We start from the raw sequence: 23,157 nt of genomic DNA, 5'->3' as shown, positions 1-23,157 counted from the left end.
CCGTCTTGTGTTTCAACATGTGGCCTAACCTACTGCTCTGCTCCTAATGTCTTTGAGAGGGCCTCTTTTGAAAATCAGCGATTAAGACATACCGTCATACCCTCCCTGTTCCATCCTCTCACCCCCCCCCCCCCCCCCCCCCCCCTCCTTCGCAGGTCATCGCACTGAGAGACTACAAAAAGTGGGGGCAGCCAGCGAGGACTTGGGGACATATGGTACCGTCTGAGACTTAAGCTTAGTTGTTTTCTTTGCATGATGGTGGGGGTAGGTTGCCAGTTCAGGGTAAGGGGGGTGAAATCTGTATCTCCTGCTATTGCCCAGGACTGTCCATCTGTCTGAGGGGGCAGTAACAGTTTAACAACACAGGGGCTTAACCTCTCTAGTCTGTACATTAGAGGCCATGTGTATCTGACAGCTGCAGAGCATAACCAACACAACAGCAGGTGGATGGATACCCATAAGTGCTATTGTTTACTTCCAGGCTTCTAGTTAAAGTGTCTCAGTACTTAATTATGCTTTTTACTGGGGAAGAGCTCTGAAGAGTGCTCTTGTTGTAGGATAATGATATGAATTTTGATTTTGGTACTCAGCAAATCTGATTTAACTCAACCATACACACACAAACACAATTCGACTTTTAATCCATGCATCATTTTAGTACTTGTCTCTGCAAAATGCTTTTTGAACACCATAAACATCCTCTCATGGAAAGTGCTTAATTGATATAAACACACAATACCCCGCTGTGTGGCAGCTGTGGTTGCTCTCACCTGGCTTCGATGTGATGAAAGAGGTTTTGCCATCGTTGATTGACTTCCTGCAGCGACCCGTGAACCTGGGTCTGCTTGGCCTCATCACTGGCTAAGAGCAGCTGCTCTCCCAGCTGCTTCAGGTGGCTCTTGTTCTCACTGAACAAGTTGATTTCCTCCATGCAGTCCTGGGGAAAAAGGACAGGAAATCAGCCTTTTGTTTTAACATCTTGTTCCCAACATATCTTAACTACTGTAGCTTTAAATAACCTGCATAACACAAAAGAGTTGTTTTTCAGTTAAGTTATAATTAAGTGTCACACTTCCCCTTTTCAGTGTCCCCTTCACTCAACACGTGCTTCGTGCCCTGAAGCAACCAGTTACAACTATGAAGTACCATCTTTATCTTAAACATGGTATCAGGTGCTCCCAATAATCTCATTTCGTTTAAAAGCCCTCAAACAGCCACCCTGGAACATTCAAACCTATTATTAGGTTACTGACTAAGTGAGCTAGCTTCATAATTGGAGAGGAAAGTACAAAAGGCTTTCAGTCACTGAAAGTACCTCTATTGCGTGTGAACAAAGTGTACATAACCATTCCATTCCAGGCCACCATCTGTTATTAACAGGATAATACATGTTGCTCATGTGTGGATTTTAATCAAGCCTACTTGAGCGTTCTCCATGCTCTGATTCAGGAACTATGAGTTGAAGTTGTCAGTAATGATTTCACTCTTTTAGATGTGTTATGGTGTGAACAAGGGGAAAACATTTATCAAAGTAAATTCTAATTCAAGAATATAGAAAAAATATAAAAATATATCAACTTATATTCTAATTCAAGTGATATTTGAGGATTAATTGATTAATTAATGTTAAGTCCTTCAATTGTGTTACAGAAGTAAAAGAATATGTAATAAACTTCTCGTATGGTTTCCTGAGATAAATACTGTCAGTGTGGATTTTATTTTAGAACTTGCCACATAAGCACAGATTTATTATCTTTATCCCCTGTTGCCTCGTACCTTCTTCAGTTTTTCCACCATTTCCTCGATACTCAGATCTCCGCTGTGGCACACCTTGTTCTCCATCTGAGTCAGCCAATCACAGAACTCTTTGTTCTTGTCATTGAAAATGGTCCAGGCATTGAGGCGGTCGGCTATTTCTTGCCCATGTAAAGATACCTGGAAAGAATCAAAGTAAGTAACAGTGACATTTAGTACCCGTGTGCTTGATGGCAGAGAATTATCTTTGAAAATATGAGTGTTCTTAGATAATCAACAACTAATTCACTCATAATTAAAGTTATGTCTTCTAGCTTTCAAGAGACATAAAAGCACATCACTGTAAAGTAATAAAGACCTTTTGAGCAGCGTGGAACAGTAAGCTACACTTTCATCTAAATCAATACTTGCCCATCTTTGGTTTGTTTTTCCCTATAAGTTATGAATGAATATTGAAAAGCAAGTTCTGCTTTTTGGTTCAAGTGTCATCCAGTTTAAAACGTAGCTAAGTGCATTTTTGGGGAAGACAAAACAATAATTCCCATCCTTTACTTAAACTATAAAACTGAAAAAAGTCAAACAAATATATCTTATGAAAAAAGTGACCCATATATAACACACAACAGTGCTTTTGTAGACTCAAGCTTGGTGCATATTATGAGCCGATAACTTAAATAGCTGGAAAAAAAAAAAAAAGATTGTTTTTTTAAATGTCATAAAAGCCTTGCTGAAACCGCCACAAAGGTAGAACTGCTGCAAAAGCTTAAAAGAAGCGGGGCCTTTGATGAACTTCATCAAGACCTCATTCTGAAACAGTTTTTTTTTAGCCACGATACTCCCTGGTACACATTCCGGAAACAAAGTGACCCATATATAACACACAACAGTGCTTTTGTAGACTCAAGCTTGGTGCATATTATGAGCCGATAACTTAAATAGCTGGAAAAAAAAAAAAAAAGATTGTTGCTCATTTCAAAATCCCATAAGAACATAAAATGTGATTACATGGTATGGTATAGAAGAGATTAAAATATTGTGTAAAACAAGCATTAGATGTTTTCACTTGTTACAGTGAAGCTATGGGGACATTTAATCCTCCAGAAGCAGCAATCAACTGAATTGGGAGAAACCCCCAGGAGACTCTGACTATTTGGTCAAATTAACAAGGTCCATTTTCCTAATGACAGCTTAATGCTATGAAAACACTCCATCATGAAGCTGAGGAGGGGGCTAGTGATCTTTTTAAGGTTTCAGGGCTTAGCATGCCCACAGGGCACAATTGAGTCTGATCTATTTTACTGCTCAGTGGCATTTATTTGATTCAAATAAGCCCTGCTTTGGTTTTAATGTACTAGCACTTATATGCCTTCAGGACAGTGCTGAATTTAGGGTGTATTGTGAGCTGCAGTCACCCTGTGAGGACTTTGTGCTTCCCCATGAACAATAGAGCCTGTCGGCTGAATCCCCTCAGCCCAGCCAAGCCATCTGCTCATCAGACCCATTCCAGCGGCTTCCCCCAACTACAACCTGTTAACTATGAAGCCACAACTGAAGAGGCTCAAAGCCATGTCTCCTGGAAATGTCTGCGATTGAAAAAAAAATCCAAGAGGTGTAATTAAGAATTATTTTTCTTAAATAGCCATACAATATCTTTCAGTAGTAGCACAAGTTAACAGAAAAACTATATTGTTAGAAATGATGCATGTAAGTATGTTCTTAACACTCTGACCTCTGGTCTTCCTTGAAGAAGTCAGGTGGATTTAAGAAAATGATCCTGTTGAACTTTTACTCAAACTTAGGAAGATATTTATTGTGAACAACTACCATTCATAGACAAATAACAAAAGCTACTACATAACAACACATTCCTGGCCCTTGTTGCCACATTTGTGAATCCCAGTAACTCTTGCCAAGACAAGAGCAGGTGGGAGAAGCCACTCTAACTGGGGATCCAATTAGCATGAGTGTAACTTACCCATAACTCCCTAATAACTGACAAAGACGCCCAAAGTTGTCATAACCGTTGGTTTCCCAAGAACAAGTGTGCACTTGTGTTTAAGCCAAAAGACTTAACTGTAGGAATGTGAGCCAGTTTAGAGCTACTTTCAGCAATAATGTCCAGAATTAAAAGGCATGAGATGTATCCCTCAGGAACTATGCATGCTTTTATACAAGCAGGGAGAACTCTAATGATAAAAGCTGAATTATAATCAATGTTTAATCTAAAGAATGATTAGTTTTGGCACTTTTACAGCTAAGCTGTTAAGAAAACAAGCTATTTTTGACTTGCATGGAGGCAGGTTGCTGCAGTTTAATGAAAAGTCAAGATATATTTTCCCTCCATAAAACTGGCTCTTTTATCAAACAAATGAGTGTGTGTGTGTGTGTGTGGGTGTATTCAGCGTCAAGAGTGCAGAAGCTTTGTGCTGCTAGTCGCTGCCAAGAAACCGCTGGTAGCAACTTTTTCCCCCTCTCAAACTCTTCTCTCTACACTTGTTCCACCCACGGTCACTTCCTCCGGTTTGTTTTGTGGCCTTTCATCCTAATATTATACCAAAAAGAGGTTTTGTCAGTTCTCACCTTCATACATAGCTCTTCCCACTGACCATGGAGTAGCTCCAGCTGCTGCTCCAGCAGAGCAGAGTCGCTGGCCGCAACATACTGGGACAGGTTCGTCTTCATGGTGGTCAGCTCCTTCAATCCACTGTCCAAACGCTGCAGAGAGAACTCAGTCTCCTGCATTACAGACAAACATGCAGTCAGGCGGCCATGTAGAAGTTGGATGTATACAAGCTGCTTTACCTCTCGCTCATGCTCGCACTGACCACACAGATTAAAGGGCAGGGGGAGGGTGGAAGGGGTAAAAAAAAAGGGGAGGGGAGTGAAAGCATGGGTATTAAATAAGGGAAAGGAGGGTAAACTCAGAGACTTGGGTGGGGGGTGGGGGGTACTGATGGAGTTTAGGGGAGGGGAAATTCAAGCCAGTTTTTAGACCAGCTGTTCTGCTCTGTTTTTTCTCTCAGACATGTGTAGATCTAGTAATTGGGAATGACTGGTAATGCAACTTTGTCCTTCAAACATGTTATAAAATTGTCATGCATTATATTGTGATAACTGTGTACTATTCTTCTTGTTCTTTTTTAAATAAATCTTTCATTACAATAAGTCAGTCTCAGTAGAAACGCTCACAGTCACATATGGTCAGCTACTGTTATTCATCAAATTTCATTATGGATGTTAAATAATTTAGATATCATAGTTTTTGGCCTTTTGTATGAAGGCTTACCTTAAAATAAGATCCTGCTCTGTTAACACAGACTTTTTCAACACCTTTTTAACATCCCAGTGGATTGTTGGTCTTGACTTATTAACTGATTCCCAAATGGATGCTGCCCTCAGGCCTCTAATCTATTTTTAAATTGACACAAACTTTTTTTGTGTAAAACATACTATGACTTTATATTGTTGCAAAACATTCTGCACACTTTTAACAAATTTCTTTTGGAGAAATTATAATTCTTGTACTTACATTACTTGATCAGCATCTATATTCTAAAAGCATTAAGAATAAGCTACTTTACAATTTAATACTGAGGGATGAGGTGCCATCTTTCTTTAAATCACCTGAATAAGTTCCTTAGAGTCATCCGGTCTTCCAGCCAACAGTTGCTTCACCGTATCCAGCTCATGGTAGATGTTGGTTATTCCACCCTGACACTGAGACCACATCTAAATAAGCAGCAGGACACAAAAGCAGAAATCTCACGAGTGTGTTCAAATATGTGAGCCTGATCACTATATTATTGGGAGCAGCATTCCTAATCATTCATTTAGATTACATGAAAAAAGTGAAACAAGTTCACTGGTAAAAATCTCTTCTCCAAATATGTGACTGTTAAACCACTTACAAACTAAATTTGTCCATTTTTAGCTCCAAGCTTTCAGAGGTTCACGTGTGAAATGTTGAAAAGATCTTTGTTGTTTAAGTCGAATGGAACAAAACCACAGCATCAGAATAAAAAGCACAAAATTCAATGCTCAAAGCAGCTGGTTTTGTCCGTATGATGAGTTAGCCTTTCAATTAACATTTTAGAGTTTCTCTGCATTAAAACAAATGGAGGCAAACAGGAGGTCTCAGCCTGCATATTTGTAATACATTATATTAATAGCCGCTGGCTTTACAGGAAGCAGTGTAACAGTGGCCTTTGCTCAGAGAAGTCAGCAGACTACTGCCGATGGGTTCCTACATTACTCTGTGGGATCTTTGACATGTTGCTCAGTGGGATTTCCCTCTCTTTGGGTGGATCATGTTCATCTTAAAGGGTTTATACAACTTTTCCTGACCTTTGTGTTCACCAAAACAGTCAGATGTCCTGATTTACACAGATCATGGAGCAACAAAGAGCTGCTAAAATTCAGCCATATCATTTAAATATCAAGCATTTTCCCAACTATATCTTTCACCTTTATGACAATGAGGTAAAGCTCTGCAGCCTCTTCCAGCAGCAAAACCCAGCTTACTTTCTCCCCCCCCTCTATCTGTCAGGGTCTAACAGTACAATATAAAGGCACCACAGTGCAACAGTGATGGAATGACACTGGTAACCAGCTGTCTCTGGATGTGGATCATGGAGAGATTTGAGCCTCTCTTTGATCCCCGTTGGCAGGAGCTCAGTGCCAGGACAACACGCAAGCTCCTCTGGGAGTGTTTGTGTATTTAGATGGAATCATGTCCTGGATTAGGGTCATGTAAATAAGACCCATCCTTCTCTCTTGCTAACGTTGTAACACACGCTCCCTTCTAGACTTTTTCATTAAAAGCAGTGATCTCTGCATGCTAAATGATATCTGATAGCCAAGTAGTGGATAAGTCGTGCTTATATTCAGTAGTAGTGTGCAGTAGTCAGCTCTGAAAAAGCTGTTGTTTTTAAATCCTTATGTTCAGATTACCCTTTAGTTATTCATCCAATTACACTCAATGCAGAAGAAGGTACCATGTTTGTTAGATTTTTGGGAGTTGTTTTCATTGTGCTAAGCTTAAAGCTTGAGGTTTCTTGTTTTTTTGCACAGTATCAAAGAAAATCGTTGAAACATCTGTCGAAGAATTGGGATTTAGATTCTCTTGCCAGTGAATGCCCTTGCCAAACATAAAATATAAGAAAATAAGGATCTTATTATGACAATTAATACAAAATTGAAAGAATTAACACAGGAAGGTTACCTGAATGGTGACATTAACCAGGTCCCTGCTCTTCCTCAGCAGAGAGTTGGTTCGCTCCCAAGCCTCCTCTACGGCCCGAAGCTCTGACTGCAGTTGACTGTGACACTCCGACACTGTGATGGTTTCATACAAATGTTTGCCAGCCTCAACAGTCTGGGTGTACACAGGAGAGTGCAGAGCCAGAGACTCTTCAACACACTTAAAAAAGAACAAAAAAAAAAACAGGGGGGACAGATGAGCATCTTTGATGCATTAAAACACAACTTTTGACTCAACTTCAGTATCCTCCAGTTGTCAATAAATAGGATTTATTATTCAACTATGAAATGGCTGAAAGGAGAAATTAGTAGCCCTATTTCCAAACATACTGACCTGGTAAACATCTGTGCAGCTCTGTAACTGATGCAGTGTGTAAAGAGATGGTCCAGTAGGCGGTAGTAAAGAGTCCACAACCCTAAGCAGCTTCCATAGAAGTTCCAAGCCACGATGATAGATTTTCCACTGATGCAAGCGTTTCTTTGTCAGTGTCCACTTTTCTTCAGTCAGAGTCACAGACTTGAACCAGCTCATCCTTATACAGGCCACTTGAGCCGTGAGCTCAGATCTGCGTGAGACGTTCGGTTTGTGAGTTTTGTGTGGGGAAAAACATTGAAAAAATGAAAAAAGGTTGGAAAAAAAAAGTAAGATGAGTTCATAAAATCATCGTCATAAGGACTCAGGACTTCTTTGGATTGATTTTTATCAAATACAGAACACAAAACTGTTCAAGTAATAAAACTAAAGGGCGTAGCTGCAAACAGCTACTTGATTCATTGGGATGTCTAAACAGTTGGTTTGGACAGCTTTATATGTCCAAGAATTCAACATATTTAAACAACGAATTACTCATTAATTACCTTTTCTGTCCTGATTCTTTTTCCATGAATTCGACAGCATCAAGGAGGAGACCCTGCAGGAGCTGATGCCCAATAATTACCTCAGTCTGAAGCCTCTATGGGAGTATGTGGACAACAGAAGAGAGAACACACTGACATTCATAGATCATTGTTGCTTTTAATCATGATTACACCCTGAAAAGGCACAGCAACAGTAGGACTGGTACCAATATCAGAGTAGCAGAATATCAGTTTTTCTTTCAAATAAATTCTCAAAACAAAATGTAACTCAAGCTTTTCTGTTCTGTCATGAAACATCAAGTAAGTGTTAGTGCTGATGATCCTGTTAATGAAGCTTCCTGAAAACTATTTAAATTATTAGTCAAATTTGCTGTTTCATTGTGAACAGAAGAGTAAATCAATAACATGTCACCCACTACAAGTTGGCCAGTTCAAGGCTGTTTATATCAGCCAGATGCAAACCTCAAAGTCTGTGAAATGAAAGAATCTCAGAGAATCTAAAGGATGTCTTCTCGTACCTGATGGACCGTGAGCATCTCTTGAAGGTTAGGGTAAGTCGGAGGTTTTCTGCTTACGGACTCTAGCTCCAGTGTCTCTTGAATAGATCTCAGTTTCTTCCACTTCTCCTGAAAGTTCTGGGAGCGCTGCAGCTTGTGATGCAACTCTCTGCAAAACATACAATAAGCATTAAAAAAAACCTGCTAATCTCAAACAACAAATGCGGATCTCAGTCCAAACACAACACTTAGGAGTAAAAAGTCACTACATTATTAAATTGATTTGAGGCACTGAAGTATATACATTTTTGCTCTTTAAGTAATGGAAATTGGGATGACAAATGTCCATTTGTGACATAACTTTGTATATTCTAATTTTGAATTGAACTTTTCACACCTGTTGATGTCTGATGCCTGAATCAAAGCTTCCACCCACTGCCTGCTGAGTGTATACAGACTCTCCATCTCCTGCTTGTTCAGGATCATGTAGCCACTCATCTCCTCTATGTCAACTAGTGATGGAATCAGATCACTGAGCTCAAGAAGAACCTCCTACAAATCCAAGACACATTAAAGAATATTTGAGTGAAACTAAAAATCTGCTTTATGTTTAAAGTAATAGAATGAGGCTTGCTTGTAGTCTGACCAACCTTTACAGATTCTGTGTTATGCATGCCAGCTTTGAGTTTATGCAGTGAGTTCTTCATCTGTTTTTCAAGGGCCTCCAGTCGAGTTTGAAATAGTTTATGTTGTTCTGAATCTTCCTGCAAATGGAGACAAATATAATCGACTTCATTACATCCAAGATTTGGGAAGATTAAATGCCAGCAAAACTATGCTTCATCAGTGAAACACATTAGGCATTGATTGCCATAGAGAAAGAAAGAAAAAAAAAAAAAAAAAAAAACTCCAAACTGGTAAATATTAAATAGCAACTGTCTCACCTCGAGGCATTTGTTTCTTCCCAACACCGCCTGGTTCATCAGCAGGATGTCACGTGACAGCAGTCGGTTTTTTGATTGAATTAAATTTGCAGCGAGTGGTTCTAGCCGCCCAATAAGAGGCTTGGATACCTCCAGCAAGTCTCCAACACTGCTTTGTAACTCTTCAGCAGCTTCCTGCAACTTCTATAGTGGGAAAAAGTGGTGGGTGGAAGGACAGAAAAGCTGTTTTTAATGACACAAAATTTACAAGATACACTGTTTACTGTGTGGGTTGGTTTAAAAGGGTATGTTCTGTTTTTCAGCATCTTTCAGTCTGTTTTTAAGCTAGTTTAATTGATGTGCCTTCAAAAAAAACAAAAAAAACCTCAAGTGTTCCAATGAAATGCACTATGCACAAAGTGTACTAAGTGTACTATGAAATGGAAAAAAAAAAAGTGGATAAATAACTACATAAATGAAAGTCCCTAAAACTTATTTCCTTTGAATGAATGAGCAAAACAACACGTCATCTGGACTATGGATAAGAGGACAAGTGGTCTGGTATACAAACCCAGAGCAGGCCATCGCTGATATTTCTGCCTGCAAGCACATGCTGCCCGTTCCATTCCACAAACAGATGACCAGACATTGAGAAAAACAACATTTAATTAAATTGCAAATGTAATATGTGCACTCTCTAAACCTGCACTAAGAACAGGATGAGTCAAACAGGATATCTAATGATTCTAAAAACCTGCAATTGGTTACTATGAAAAACGTCAGCGCGGTCTCGCTCACTAATGGTAGCCTCGGCTCTGAGACCGACAGAGGTGAGTTTCAGTGCCATTCGTGTGTTTGAAAGCTTATTACACATAAGCTGTGCCTTGTAAGAGCTACTTTCAATTCAAATATTTAAGATACATGAACTACCAAATTCTATTAAAAGAGCTAAATCACTACCCAACTTGATTATATACCATCTGCACCTCTGACATTTACATATTGGTGAGTTTTCCGCCAGTATTCAGTTAATTCGGAAGGAAGCTGCCAATATCTGTTAACAATTATAAACCTTTGGGCTTTAACACATGCTCATCGTATACTTTACATTCAAACACTAAATGCCTCAAACTCACCTTGACTGAACCGAGCATGGCTTGTGCATCTTTTTCAGGTGAAAGTGAAGAACTTGACAGCTCATCCCACTCATGCCACAGGTGTTCCAAATGAAGAGAGCAACTATCGGAGAGGCGGGTGTAATCTTGCCAGACGGGATGTGTCCTTTCAGTCTTTATGTGTTCATCCTTTATCTCCTGTAATGTGTTTTTCCACCTGACAAGGCCACAATACAGAAAACAATCGTTACCTGTAATGCATACAAAATATGACTATAACCATCCTATTAAGGTGGAATGATTTTAAAGATTAAAGATAAATTAAATTAAATGTGAGAAATTCAGATACAATATACATTGATTTGTGTGATGATGGCCAAGTAAGAAAGTAACTCTTTGGCTCCCCCTACAGTTATAGGATGAAGCACCACTGTCATAGAAACAAATCTCATTATGAGTCCTGCAGATGTACAACCATATATATGAATTTTATGTCTACTTAAAGAGGCCACAAAAACACCATCAAAAGCACACAAATAAAGTAAAGTGGCCATAAAGCACAGCATTGTGGTGCTGGGCTGAAAACCAAAGCTTTGAACTGCTGCATCTCACCCCCCAGGCACTCTAGGTCAGTTTCAGGCCTCGGAACGTGCATAACAAAAGTAAGTGTACCTCAAATGGAGTCAGAAGCACAAAGTTGAAATACTTTACTTTTTTTTTAATGCCTTTAATCACAGGACAGCTGGAGAGAGACAGGAAGCAGGGGGCAGAGATAGGGGGGAGACATGCAGCAAAGGGCCGCTCAGTGCGGGACTCGAACAGGGGCCAGCTGCAGCGAGGACTGTAGCCTCTGTACATGGGGCGTCTGCTTAACCCACTACGCCACCGACCGCCCCGAAATACCTTACTTTAAAATAGTCACAGCTCTGTTTCCTTTTAGTTTACATGTGGCCACGAGCAACTAGGGATGGGAATCGAAACCGGTTCCCTGTGTTTCAATTCCTTGGAATCATTTGGTGATTTTGCAAACGATTCCCTTATTGATTCCAGTGGGCGCGAATGACCTCACCACGCAGCGTTGCGTGGCTAGTCCAGTGCAGCCAGCAGTCAACAGTAAACATGGCGCCCAAGCGGTACAAAGGCTCGAAAGTTTGGTTACACATCCCTGAATATTTCACCGAAAGGAGGAAATACTACCAACATGCCATAACTATGAATGAATGATTAACGTCGGTGAATCTGAACCCAGCAACGTTAGCAACGTTAGCATGTCCTCGGTTAACACTGCAGGTCACTAACTAACTAACAAACACTGCCTATCATGTTAGCGCCATTTGCCTCATTGTAAAACCTGCTGTTAGTAACGGTTAAGGTTAAATGAATGCCTTCTCAGGCATCACATTTAGATGAAATCATGAGAGACAGAGCCTGACTGGCTCAGAGCCAGAGGCTGGTGGTACTACCCCCAGTTCACATCTACCTCCAGCTTCTTCTTTAACCAGAGCAGGGAAGAGTTAAATTAGCCAGGCCATGATAGACGAATGTGGACCTCACCGTTGTTGGGTTTGTAAGGTCATGACTCGTGTTACTTCTAAACTAAACAAAGTTGATGCTAATCGACCGGTTTGTTGTCCTTTTTCTCCAAATGAGAATCGATAAAGAACCGAATCGTTAAGCAGAATCGAAAATGGAATTGGAATCGTAAAAATCTTATCAATTCCCAGCCCTACGAGCAACGTATTTTCACTCCACCAACCGTTTTCGCTCATCTTCCACTTGAACACAGAGTGCCTGTGCTGCTCCATGATGGAGAGTCTCAGCAAGTCTTTGGTAGGATTTGTCCAAAGCTGCCCAACGTTTTTCCCCCTCTGCAGCCATTACCTGGAGACCCTGTGAGAAAAAAAAAAAAAAAGAAGACACCTTTCTTTCATATTCACTCTTCATAAGTACTTTCCTGAAAAGTAAAAACACATCGAAAGGAACTGAGGGCAGAAAAAAAAAATCACACACTTTTACTAAACCTGTCAAAACTAGACTGAGAGGCTTTTCACTGCTCATGGTTACAGCTCGCTGCTCCAGAAGAGCACATAAGATTATTTAGTTTCTTCTAAAGTATAGTTGTAAAGGTTGTAAGCTTTTTAGCCTCTGGCTCGACTTGCTTTAAGAGCTACTACTTAGATTAATGCGGTGATCATCATAATAAAATACATGTGTGCTTAGTTTTAAAGCCTTTATGTTGAAATATGTTAACAGGGAGACATTATGGTCAGTTTCATCACTCACCTGGAGGAGGTCTGAGTGTCCTTCAACCTGCTTAAGGGAGAAGAAAGAAGCTTGCTCTTGCTGCAGGGAACAGCGTATCCTTGTGGTGTGTAGAGTAACATCCCTGAGACCTTTATGGAAACATGTCCACTCCCCTACAGTCTTCTGAAGAGTTGGTCTCAGCAACTCCATCTACATTTTACCACAAGGCAAAATTGAATGATGATTTACAATCAATCAACATATCAAGCTTGATTTTTTTTTAGGTTTAGGTGTTGTATTTGGAGCTTTTTTTGCTGTTTGATTTGCTATAAAACATTAGAATAAAACATTTCACTTATCCCTTGCAGATCATTTACATCAGTTTTTCATATTAACAGGTATAAATCTTTATTCCCATAACAACTGAAAACAACTTAGTCAACAAAAAGCAAAAAAATTGCTCTTTAGGGAGAAGCTATTAGTGGTTTGTGAGTGGAAGAATCCAGAATTTTATATTCCAGATATCTACATTTTGAGATTTATTTGTTTTTTTGTAATACAGATTTTTTTGGCAGTACTTCTGCTAAGATTTTCACACACTGTTGCACATAACCGTCTTTTTGGGGTGAACTCAGATAATTTTTATATGTTTTAAATTATGTGTTAATTGAAAAAAGAATGGCTTTTACCAAGAATTTTTTCAACCTAAGGTAAAAAAAAAAAAAAAAACTATAGAATATTTAGCAACTTCTATCTCAATTGGTAAGTGTGGCTCCATCCACCCATTATCTGCCACTTCTCCGGTAAGTATGGCTATGAAGTAAAATTCTATTATGTTTATGCATTTAGCAGATGCTTTTATCCAAAGCGACTTACAAATGAGGATATAATATTGCAACTAACAATAAGCTACATAGAAGAAAACCACTTCTTTCAGACTCTGTCATAGGTGACAGTGTAGAGATAGAGTGCAGGCATAGAGGGAAGTTCAGAAAGAGCAGATTTCTGGTCCAAACCAATGATGATTTAAATTAAGTTAAGTTTGGATAGAAACTATATTTGAGAGACCACTTTTGACTCCAGCTACGGAATGGGTTTCAGTCCCAAACCAAGTCCAATCACACATGATAAATTCCTTGCTGATGTTGACCCTACTCTTCCACAATCACTGGTCACTGGTTACTTATTTTGTGAAGTCTGTGTTGTAGTAGTTGTGTTAGAAGCTAGTCGTCCATTAACATGAGCCAACCCTATTTCCAAGCTATCATTTACCAGTATGCCGTTTCACTGTTGTGCTGTTTTTGACAGAAAGCTGACCAAATGAAGTAAATCTGAAGGCCATAAAACTCAAACAGCTGCTGTAAAAACATGAAAACGCTTTGTAGAACTGAGGGGAACTGGGGATGTGAGCGATGATTTGCTGTTGGTTCATCACTACATGTGACTCCTTATGTATTAATGTGCTAGGCAAGGATGACGCAAGAACTAGACGTATCCATTTGTATCACTATATGCTCAGCACGGGATTTCCACTTATCAGTAGTCGATTTACTTTTACCTCTCGAATGAGATCCTCACAAGCATGACCAGCACACTCTGCTTGTTTTGAGAAAGCGGCATCACTTGGGTGCTTCTTTTCCTTTTCATCATGTACTTGTGTAGTTTTCAATGCCCGCAGAGCTGCAGAAACCTCCTTTACTTTCCCCACAGCAGCCTGGAAGTCAAAAAGCAGCATTAGATTAGAGAAAAGCATAATGTACAAGATACTGCATACGTTATGTTCATATATGTGCTTTTGTTACTATACCCCACACTCCTGGAGAGCCTTGCAATCCAGAGTTTGACTGGTGGGTCGTTTCCAACGATTCAGCTGCTTTTTCTGCTGCTCTATCCAGCCGTGAAGACTCTGCAGATGTCTCTCTCGTTCTGCACAAGTCTGATGGATCAGTTCAGCTTCACGAATCTGAGGAGGCAAAGCCAGCAGCAGTGGTTGATTCATGGGAAGAACAAAAGTCCCGACAAACTGGAAAATAACCTTTTTTTATAGCCCATTTGGTCTTAAGATGTTTCCGTTCTTGTTGCCATACATGAAATTAAGTTGATGTTGCTTTTGAATCGATATTTCATTCCCAAACCTCAAAATTCTGTTTGAATAAATGTGGTTTTCTGGTTCAAACTACTTTTAATGAAAATATCTAAGTCAAAAGACAAAAGTTACTGTTGCATCATTAAGATTCAGATCTTCAGGTATGATACAGACCTGAATCTCCACCTCCCTTTGAAAGAGCAGCCACTGTAATCTGATGGTGCCGAGTTTCTCTGCAAACACTGTGCGTTCTAACAAGAGAGCCTGGATGTCTGCTCCCACCATCTGAGGCCCAGACTGGGACATGAAGTCAAGAAGGAGTTGCCCTTTGGCCGCAACTGTCCTCAACACCTAGGAAACAATTTTAAGTATGAATAATTCAATCAAAATGGTTACATTATTGGGCAAAACAAAAACCATGATGGATTTCTTGTGCATTTTAGTACAATAAATCTGTCCCTGTTTTGTTAATTGCAGTACTTTCAATGTTAATCTGTCTTAAGAAACAAATATACTAAGTATAATATGATCATGGATTAAGGTGCATTTTATTTTGCAAAACAGTGTTTGCTAATTTATTTTCTTTTGTGTGTCATTCATGGCTTTGATGTAAAATAAAAGCAGAAAAATGAAAGAACAGTGTATCACACTACGGATGAACAAAAGCATACATTCTATTCACTGGATGTCAAGCAAATTAGTGAAAGGGTGCGTTCAGTTTACAATTGAAGTTAATATATTTATGTAATCTCTCAAGTCAACCCCTTCTGAAGATATTAAAGTGGAGGAGACAGAAGTACCTGACAGTGCTGAAGAATTTCAGCAACCTGTGCTGCATTTTTTGCCTCAAGGATTTGTTTTTTCTCCTGGCTCAGCCGAGCCTCCATTGTATTCAGCCAGTTCTCCATTTCAGACAGCAGCTTCAGTGGTTGCTGTGCTGCCAGCAGACGCTAACAGGAATAATTCAACAGGAAAATGAATAGTAGTTTAACTTTACATGATCCCTCTTTAACTGTTAAATTTTTTTTATTTCATTCTTTTCCCTACATTTAGCTAGGTATATGTACATTGAAAATCTGCTCTAAGTATACCCTTTGTGCTTATCCACATTATTAAATCTTTCTTTAGAATCTTTTCGTCATCTGCTGAGGTGATTGTTGAGGCATCAAACTAAACCTTCTGGAAGACAAAACTGGGAAAAATCAGCTTAATTATAGTGATGCCAAATATCTGTTTCCATTCACTGGTGATGAATAGTGCGGAAAAATTAAGCGTGACCTTCTTTTCGATTCCTCCCCAAACTCAATCACCCCGAATTTATTCCAGCAAGGTTTCGGTTAGCACTCCCCTCACCAAAGGGGATTTCTCTATGCCCAATTATTTTTGAAAACAAACAGCACTCAGATGAAATTTGACATGAAGCCACTGATGGGCTGGAGATCACAGCGACCGATGCATTTTACAGTACTAAGATAACTATGCCATTAATTATTCATCTTGCAGTAAATTCAAACCTTGCATCTTAAAATGCTGCACCTGTTGCAGATGGTCTTGCATCTTTGACAGGTCAGAGCTCAGCTGGTTCCAGCTGACCTCCAGCTGGGTGAGCTGAGTTCTCAGTCCAGGGCAATCGGCTTCCATCAGGTAGAGGAGCCGAGTAGCATGCTTGGATACAGACATCTTCAGCAGAGACATGGCTTCCATGTCCATGGAGAAGTCCTGTGGGATAAGATCACAGAGAACTGGTTACTCCTGTCTAATGGATGTGTTCACCTGTTTAGATCTTTGCCTAAAGATAGGAGCCAGTACGGGGCAGGTCTGTCAGTGTGTGGAGCTTTACAGTGAGTCTACAACACAGCCTGAACCCTCTCAGACAAGCTTTCTGTCCTTTCTTTAAGGAGTCTTCAGGAATAGTTCTCCAGGCTTCTTGAAGGACATCCCAAAGCTCTTCTTTGGATGTGGGCTGCCTTTTGTTCCGTTCTCTGCCAACATGATCCCACACTGCTTCAGTAATGTTGAGGTCCGGACTCTGGGGAGGATTCATCCCTCCATCAGACCTGCTGCCACTGATTTTCAGTTCACTTCTTGTGTCCTTTGGCACAGCTCAGCCTTTTCTCCCTGTTTCCCTTCCTTAAGAACGGCTTCTTGACAGCCACCCTTCCATGGAGCCCATTTCTGATGAGGCTTGGGCCAACAGCAGATGGATCAGCTGAAGGTCCAGATGCATCTCTCAGCTCCTGTTTCAGGTCTTTTTCCTTTATTTCTTAAAGACATCACTTTGAGAGACTGTTCATATGCTGTAGATATTGTTTTTAAGTCCTGCCATTTCTTCTTTTGCCCTCAGCTTGTACAGTTTCCTCAAATGTCCTCAAGGTGAAAATGAGTGATAAAGCAGACAATGTCCAAAGAAGCCTACGAGCTATTGCTCAAGACCACTTTAAAACAAGTGTGGCTCCTTAGAAGCCAAATATAAAGAAATCAAAGGGGGCTCAAGACATTTGCACCGTACTGAACAATGTTATCTTATCAGATCAAAGGACTTCTGATGAGTATATAGGAGAACCTTACCAGCAGCGTAACCAAACTGCTTTGAACAAGCTCCTGACTCGGTTCAGAAGAAGCTGCCAGACCTGACACAGTCTTCAGGTGTTTGCTGGCACCGAGCAGCCATTCGCTGACTGAAGCAAAGTCAGTCCGGAATCTGTGGGGAGGACAAGAAAAACGATAGATCAACCAGTGGGGCAGAACATGACTGCACCTTCGCACAAAGTGAAGTAAGGACTTTGGCATGGGTCTATAAGCAATAATGAATACGGGAGGATACTGTCAGTGTGTTTTTTTTGTTCTGACTTACATTCAACCTTATTAAATTCTCTAAACAACAGTCGTCTGTTAAACTCAAGAATCACTCAAGAACACATGTCTATTTTTTCAAATAGCTTTTTCTGTAAAGACAAAGTCTATGCTTCACTCAGATTTACGAACTGAGTCCCAGAGAACATTTCAAGGGACAGCTTAAAAATCCTAATGGGACAGAATCCTCAAATTGCTCCCAACTGTGCTATTCAGCCTGCTGAAAGGCCATAAGACTTATTTATCCTTTTAGGTTTCACTATCAAGATTTGCTGTTTGCTTCTCTTCAAAAGTAGCTGCACAGACCTTTGGTTACATAAATCTTTTGGATTCTTATTTAAAATGTTTCCAGAGATCTCATTACTCTTCCCAAAAGCATTTCCATCACTCTCCTGAATGTACAGATAACAATGTATGATTAAAAACAAATTATTTGGAGAAACTTCCGAAATCCCATGCATACCGTCCTGTTCAAACTAACCCTGTAGACCATAAGATAGTACCACATATTGAGGTATATGGCTGCTCTGTACGTTATCTTGGATGTTAATCAACACATGATTGGAGACAAAATATCATACTCTAAATAAGTCATACTGCAGTGAGACGTCCAGGTTGTTAAAAATGATTCAGCCCAGGATGTCCGACTTCTTTATAACACTGGCTCTGCAGTCAAGAGAACTTTTGGCATCTTATTGTTACACTGGACAAAACTGCTGATATGGTTGTTCCAGATAATAAGATTTATCATACTTTCCAGGAAATAATTAAGACACTTCGAGCCTCTGCTTTTCGATGATAAAGATGACAGTGATTAACTGTTTTCATGAGTAATTTTGAGTCTGGCCCACCTGGCCCTGCTGTCTTGGATGTGTCTGCAGCGTTGGAGCTCTTGCTCTGTCCGGCTGTAGATGCTCTTCCATCGCAGCTCTAGAGCGCCTCCTGCCTGACTGACTGAGGCAGCAGACCTGGGCTCTGCCTGCAGCAACGTCCCCTGATCCAGGAGCAGTCCCAGCACAGCTCTGCTTTCATCCAGCTGGAGCAGTGTTTGCTGAGTGACAAGTCGAATCATCTGTGTTTATGATGAGGTTACACAATACTCCTGACAAGCTCCACAATAACCTTTGAGAATAAATTCAATGTGGACAAGGTGTGGTGAGTTAAAGAGCACGAGACTGACAAATGTAACATGGCGTATAAAAATCTGAGATGACAGAAGTGGTAAAAAAGGCACACAGAATATCAGCAAAGGAAAATATAAAAATACAACTTATGCTCCTTCCTTTGTGATTCATGGTAATTTAAAAGCATATTTCAAAAACAGCTCTCGCTATCTCTTTACACACATCTTGCTCCCTTCTAATCCACCTGATTCTGTTTTGAAAACTCAGAGAGAAATTAAACCATGCAGAGTCAGCTGAGTGTAGGACTTTTATCAGGCCATAACTAATATCTTAACCTCTGGAAGCTGTACTATACATACATAACATAAACCAACATATTCAGTTTGGCCTGCACTATTTGTTAAAGAATTAGGTAAAACTATTTGCATGGTCTTAATTTTGTTATTTGTTAGTTTAAAAAGTGGTATTTTAAAATTAAGCCTGTGTCACTGTGTGTGGTGTCACCTTAAATAAAAGTTACTAAAAGATCCTTCTTTATTAAATCATCCAACTAATGAATGTTTCTTATATGCTGATACTATGAATGCACCTCATTTATCTAACAATGACTTTCAGCAAAATAGTTTTTGGTTTTGCTTCTGCATTTCAAAAACATTGTTGTCACTTGCAGTTTTTTCCATTGTTGTGTTTTCTGAGGTGCATTGTTTCCCCACCCAAAACTTTCTGAAACTGAGAAAACAAGTGAGAATATCTTATCTGAGGTGCAACAGGATGTACCTCGCAGGCATCTAGTCTGCGCTGCACAAGCTCCTCATCATAGTCTCCCTCCGGCTCCCCACTGCTGATGAAGGCCTCGGACTCATTCAGCACCCGACCCACTCCGGCACAACGATCCTCCCAGCAGATCCTCTCCTACAGCAGAGCCAACCATAAATCCATACATCTGTTAACCTTTAATCTCAGAACAGCACATTTATGTGTGTGTGTGTAAGATCATCTGGCCTTCAGCAAACAAAACCTACAAACCTGGAGCCTTGTTTGAGAGGCCACTTCCTGTTCTAGAGCGAGCTGGTCCAATGCTTTGGCCCTGACTTCCAGCTGTGTCCGTTCATCCTCTTGACCCTTGAGTGCATTTGGCTCATGGTGGAATAGATACTGAACAAAAGCCAGCTGGGACTTGAGGAGCAGCAGGAGCTTCTGTGTAACATGAGACCGCATTTATGCAAAAAGTAAAGAGAAAAGTAAACAAATGTTGCAACAAACTCGGTGTGACTGATGTTTGTAAAGCTGTGTCTTATCATGTATTTTTCTCAACACTGGATGTCTGCATCATCAGTGGTTTTCCTCAAACTCTGGGCAAAGTATGCTGTGTAACTTAAACTGAAAGCATAATGAGATACCTTGTGTCTGCAGAATACAGCTTGAAGTTTACTGCAGTTGGGAACCTGGCTTGTCCGTCTTTCTGTCAGGCATTCTTCACCCAGTTCCAGCAGACGAGCTATCCCCTGAAGCAAGGACCGAGAGGCGTGTTGAAGCTTGGCTTTTTCCCCTCTACTCTTGCACAGATGTCTGCCCAGCACACTCTGCAGAGACACACAGGGGCCGCGCAGTTTAAGGAGAATCCATTAACGTTTTCAAAGACAAAAGCAGCAGCTTCTAGGGTCTGTTAACAGTGTGTACAGATATTAGTTGTACTTTCAGAAAAAACAGAATTAATCATACCTGCATTATAAAATAAGTTTTTAAATACTATAGTTTTTTGGCCAAATTCATCAGTCTGCATGTGTCACTAAAAGCTTAGTGAAATTAAAGAAATAATTTGCTTTCACAGTGATTTAATAAACATTTTTCTCCATTTCAAGGAATAACAAGTTCTTGACATTGAGATTTGTGCATTGTGTGTTATCCTGATAAAAGTTGAGATTAGAAACATTAGAATGTGGCTGCAGAATGGTCATACAAGCATATGAGTAGTAACAATACTTAGGTATAGTGTAGCATTTTAAAGAAAGTCAGATGAAACTTAGTGCTGTTACGGTGCTCTGGCACACTGTGAGGTCTAACAGCCTGAATCTTTTAAACAAGGAAGACAGGAAGAATTCATGCTTTCATGTTATTTATGTCATTTTTTGACACTGCCATCTGAATGTTGCTCTTAAATCCCAAATGTTGGTGGGCCTGTGCCCACTGAAGCCTCAGTTTCCCCTTTTTAGCTGACAGGAATGGCACAAAATATGATCTACCTTCCTCAAGATTAAACGTTTGCATTAGGAGAAGATTTTCTGCATAACTAATCTATAATATATGGCTATTTGACCAATGAGACTCATTCATCTGCAATTGGCCCAGTATCTTTTTATCCAGAGATCTAAAACTCATTGGATACTTTTTTTTATTCATGTCAGCAGTTTCTGGAATGCTCAAACAAGCCTATCTGCCACCACAGTCCCTTTATTCCCCCACCCAAAGCCACTTTCAGTCACCACTCGCTCCTGAGATATTTCTTTCAACAAGCCCTTGAATGCTTCAACTTACACAAATACATATACACAAAGATGTAAGGTTACCTCCAAATTGGGAACATCCTTCAGACTTGGGAAGATTTCACCCCGTCCCAGTTCAAACTCATCCAGGAGACACATTCGATTTGAGGAGAGCACCTTCAAATTGTGAGGAAAAACATTCTGTTGGTTCTAATACAGAAAGTAAAGTTGAAATACTATTGAATTTTTAAACAAAAAAATTTTAAACAAGTATTATTGGCATAATTAGGTGCAATCACTGTGCAGCAGCTCATGTAACTTTAGTATCATAATTAATAACTACTTTCTTTTTCTGATCATTTTCATTGAAATATTACCAGTTTTTTTAATCTCTAAATTTGGGTTAGATTAAGCTCATTTTAACTGAGAAATATCAGCCTTTAAAAGTTGATACATTAAAGTTTCAAATGTTCATGACAGAGTTGCAACACAGAAGCAGATGTGTGCAATCAAACAGAAAAATTGTTAATTAAAGGGTTTTCGGTAAAGTGTTGCCTGGCATGGCAGTTCATTACAAACCTGAAGTTGCTTGTTGACGCCTGACTCTTTAATCAGCTGACTGTGGAAGGAAGTGAGGACATGCTGCGCTGTTTGAAGACAGTCCTGAAGTCCAATCACACAGCTGGAAGGATCCGGTTCATCCTTTGACAGCGCAGGTCTGATCTTTGACTCCACTTTACCAACCAGCTCAGCCAGAGTCACCAGATCAACTGATATGCACTACACAAGAATGTAAAGAAACAAAGTTAAAACAGGTGAGTAACAAAATTCTGTAATGCAGTTGGGCTTTACAGATTTTACAGTGTTGGTAATACTGTGACTGTGAGTTTGAGTAGCATTATGGACAGTCACCTCCTGCTGCAGCAGCCTCAGCTGAGGATCATCATCAGCCCCATCATGAGTCAACAAAAAGTCAGTCAAAGGGTCCAGGCAGAGGAGGACTCTCCGCACAGCCTGGAACAACTTCTTCTTTACAGCTGGATCAGAACTGCCTGCAGCCCTCATCTAGCAATCATTAAACAGGACCATGAACATGAATAATTTATTTTCTGCGTCTCTGTGTATATATGTATGTGTTCAGATTTACTATCCAGTTATATTAAGTACAAACACGTTTTTTGTTTTTTTTTAAACGTACCGCTTGTCTTAGCATGGCGATGGGTTCATGTGTCTGCTGAAGAACTGCTGAAGCTGACACAGTTGAGATTGACATCTTTTCTTGAGGCTGAATAGAAAACAAACAAACAAAAAAAATAATTATCTTTGTGTTAGTTCAGACAGGCATGGTGTCATTGGGTCTTGTTCTGTCCAATTGTTTTTTTTACTTAGGTCTCTCCCATTCAGTTAGCACATCTGAGAAATGAGGCAGCATTCATTCTTATGACATGCTCTCTACTTGCCCAAGTGCAACTTATCCCCCTCATCTCTTCTGGCAAGCAATATCATTCTATTCATTCTACTCTCATTATGTAAAACTGGAAACTTCATACAGATCAAAGTGAAAGGAAGGTCTGCACAGAGGACACTAAATCAAAGGATTCAGTCAACCGTTCCCCTAGTAACCTTAGATGTAAAAGCTTCCTTTGTTGCTCATCCTTCTTTTAGAAGTCTGAATCAATATCCCAGTCATTTTTTTTCTTTATTTTCCTACCTTTTCATTTTTTTCTCCATCTTTTGTGTTGACCCTGCTTTGATGCTCCTGTTGAAGTTTTCTCAAACTGGTCAGTTTCTTTGAGATCTGGGAATTAAGTTGACCCCAGCTTTGGTAATCCACGTCATCGTCTTCATGTCCAGTCAAGCTAGGGAACACACAACATGCCTGAGTCTGTGGTATTTTACACGAGGAAGTTATAAATCCCCTCCATAACTACACGAGGCACTTTATTCTTTTCTATGTTTC

The 23,157-nt window shown here is 40.0% G+C and overlaps 1 protein-coding gene across 9 annotated transcripts in view; it reads right to left on the bottom strand.

Annotated features, from left to right (window-relative positions):
- Positions 1-23,157, bottom strand: part of syne2a (spectrin repeat containing, nuclear envelope 2a) — a 78,364-nt gene that overhangs the window by 11,040 nt on the left and 44,167 nt on the right. For 8 of the 9 annotated variants that reach the window (XM_075459579.1, XM_075459578.1, XM_075459580.1 and 5 more), the window contains 29 exons: positions 22,909-23,056; positions 22,396-22,482; positions 22,110-22,262; positions 21,777-21,977; positions 21,282-21,374; positions 20,115-20,297; positions 19,741-19,911; positions 19,492-19,626; positions 18,442-18,641; positions 17,306-17,438; positions 16,274-16,456; positions 15,538-15,687; positions 14,912-15,088; positions 14,459-14,614; positions 14,210-14,365; positions 12,691-12,861; positions 12,164-12,297; positions 10,429-10,624; positions 9,314-9,496; positions 9,020-9,133; positions 8,767-8,921; positions 8,391-8,538; positions 7,873-7,967; positions 7,349-7,580; positions 6,977-7,174; positions 5,380-5,484; positions 4,336-4,491; positions 1,777-1,935; positions 771-937 (listed from right to left, as the gene is read on the bottom strand). In XM_075459579.1, the coding sequence (XP_075315694.1) occupies positions 771-937; positions 1,777-1,935; positions 4,336-4,491; positions 5,380-5,484; positions 6,977-7,174; positions 7,349-7,580; positions 7,873-7,967; positions 8,391-8,538; positions 8,767-8,921; positions 9,020-9,133; positions 9,314-9,496; positions 10,429-10,624; positions 12,164-12,297; positions 12,691-12,861; positions 14,210-14,365; positions 14,459-14,614; positions 14,912-15,088; positions 15,538-15,687; positions 16,274-16,456; positions 17,306-17,438; positions 18,442-18,641; positions 19,492-19,626; positions 19,741-19,911; positions 20,115-20,297; positions 21,282-21,374; positions 21,777-21,977; positions 22,110-22,262; positions 22,396-22,482; positions 22,909-23,056 (4,539 nt within the window). The remainder of the gene's footprint in view (positions 1-770; positions 938-1,776; positions 1,936-4,335; positions 4,492-5,379; positions 5,485-6,976; positions 7,175-7,348; positions 7,581-7,872; positions 7,968-8,390; positions 8,539-8,766; positions 8,922-9,019; positions 9,134-9,313; positions 9,497-10,428; positions 10,625-12,163; positions 12,298-12,690; positions 12,862-14,209; positions 14,366-14,458; positions 14,615-14,911; positions 15,089-15,537; positions 15,688-16,273; positions 16,457-17,305; positions 17,439-18,441; positions 18,642-19,491; positions 19,627-19,740; positions 19,912-20,114; positions 20,298-21,281; positions 21,375-21,776; positions 21,978-22,109; positions 22,263-22,395; positions 22,483-22,908; positions 23,057-23,157) is intronic. The other variant, XM_075459582.1, reaches the window with a different exon arrangement.

The sequence above is a fragment of the Odontesthes bonariensis genome, chromosome 24, assembly GCF_027942865.1.
Source record: "Odontesthes bonariensis isolate fOdoBon6 chromosome 24, fOdoBon6.hap1, whole genome shotgun sequence".
In the NCBI taxonomy this organism is placed as follows: Eukaryota; Metazoa; Chordata; class Actinopteri; order Atheriniformes; family Atherinopsidae; genus Odontesthes; species Odontesthes bonariensis.
The sequence above is the reverse complement of the archived record's forward strand: the minus strand, read 5'-3'. Positions and strand labels throughout refer to the sequence as shown.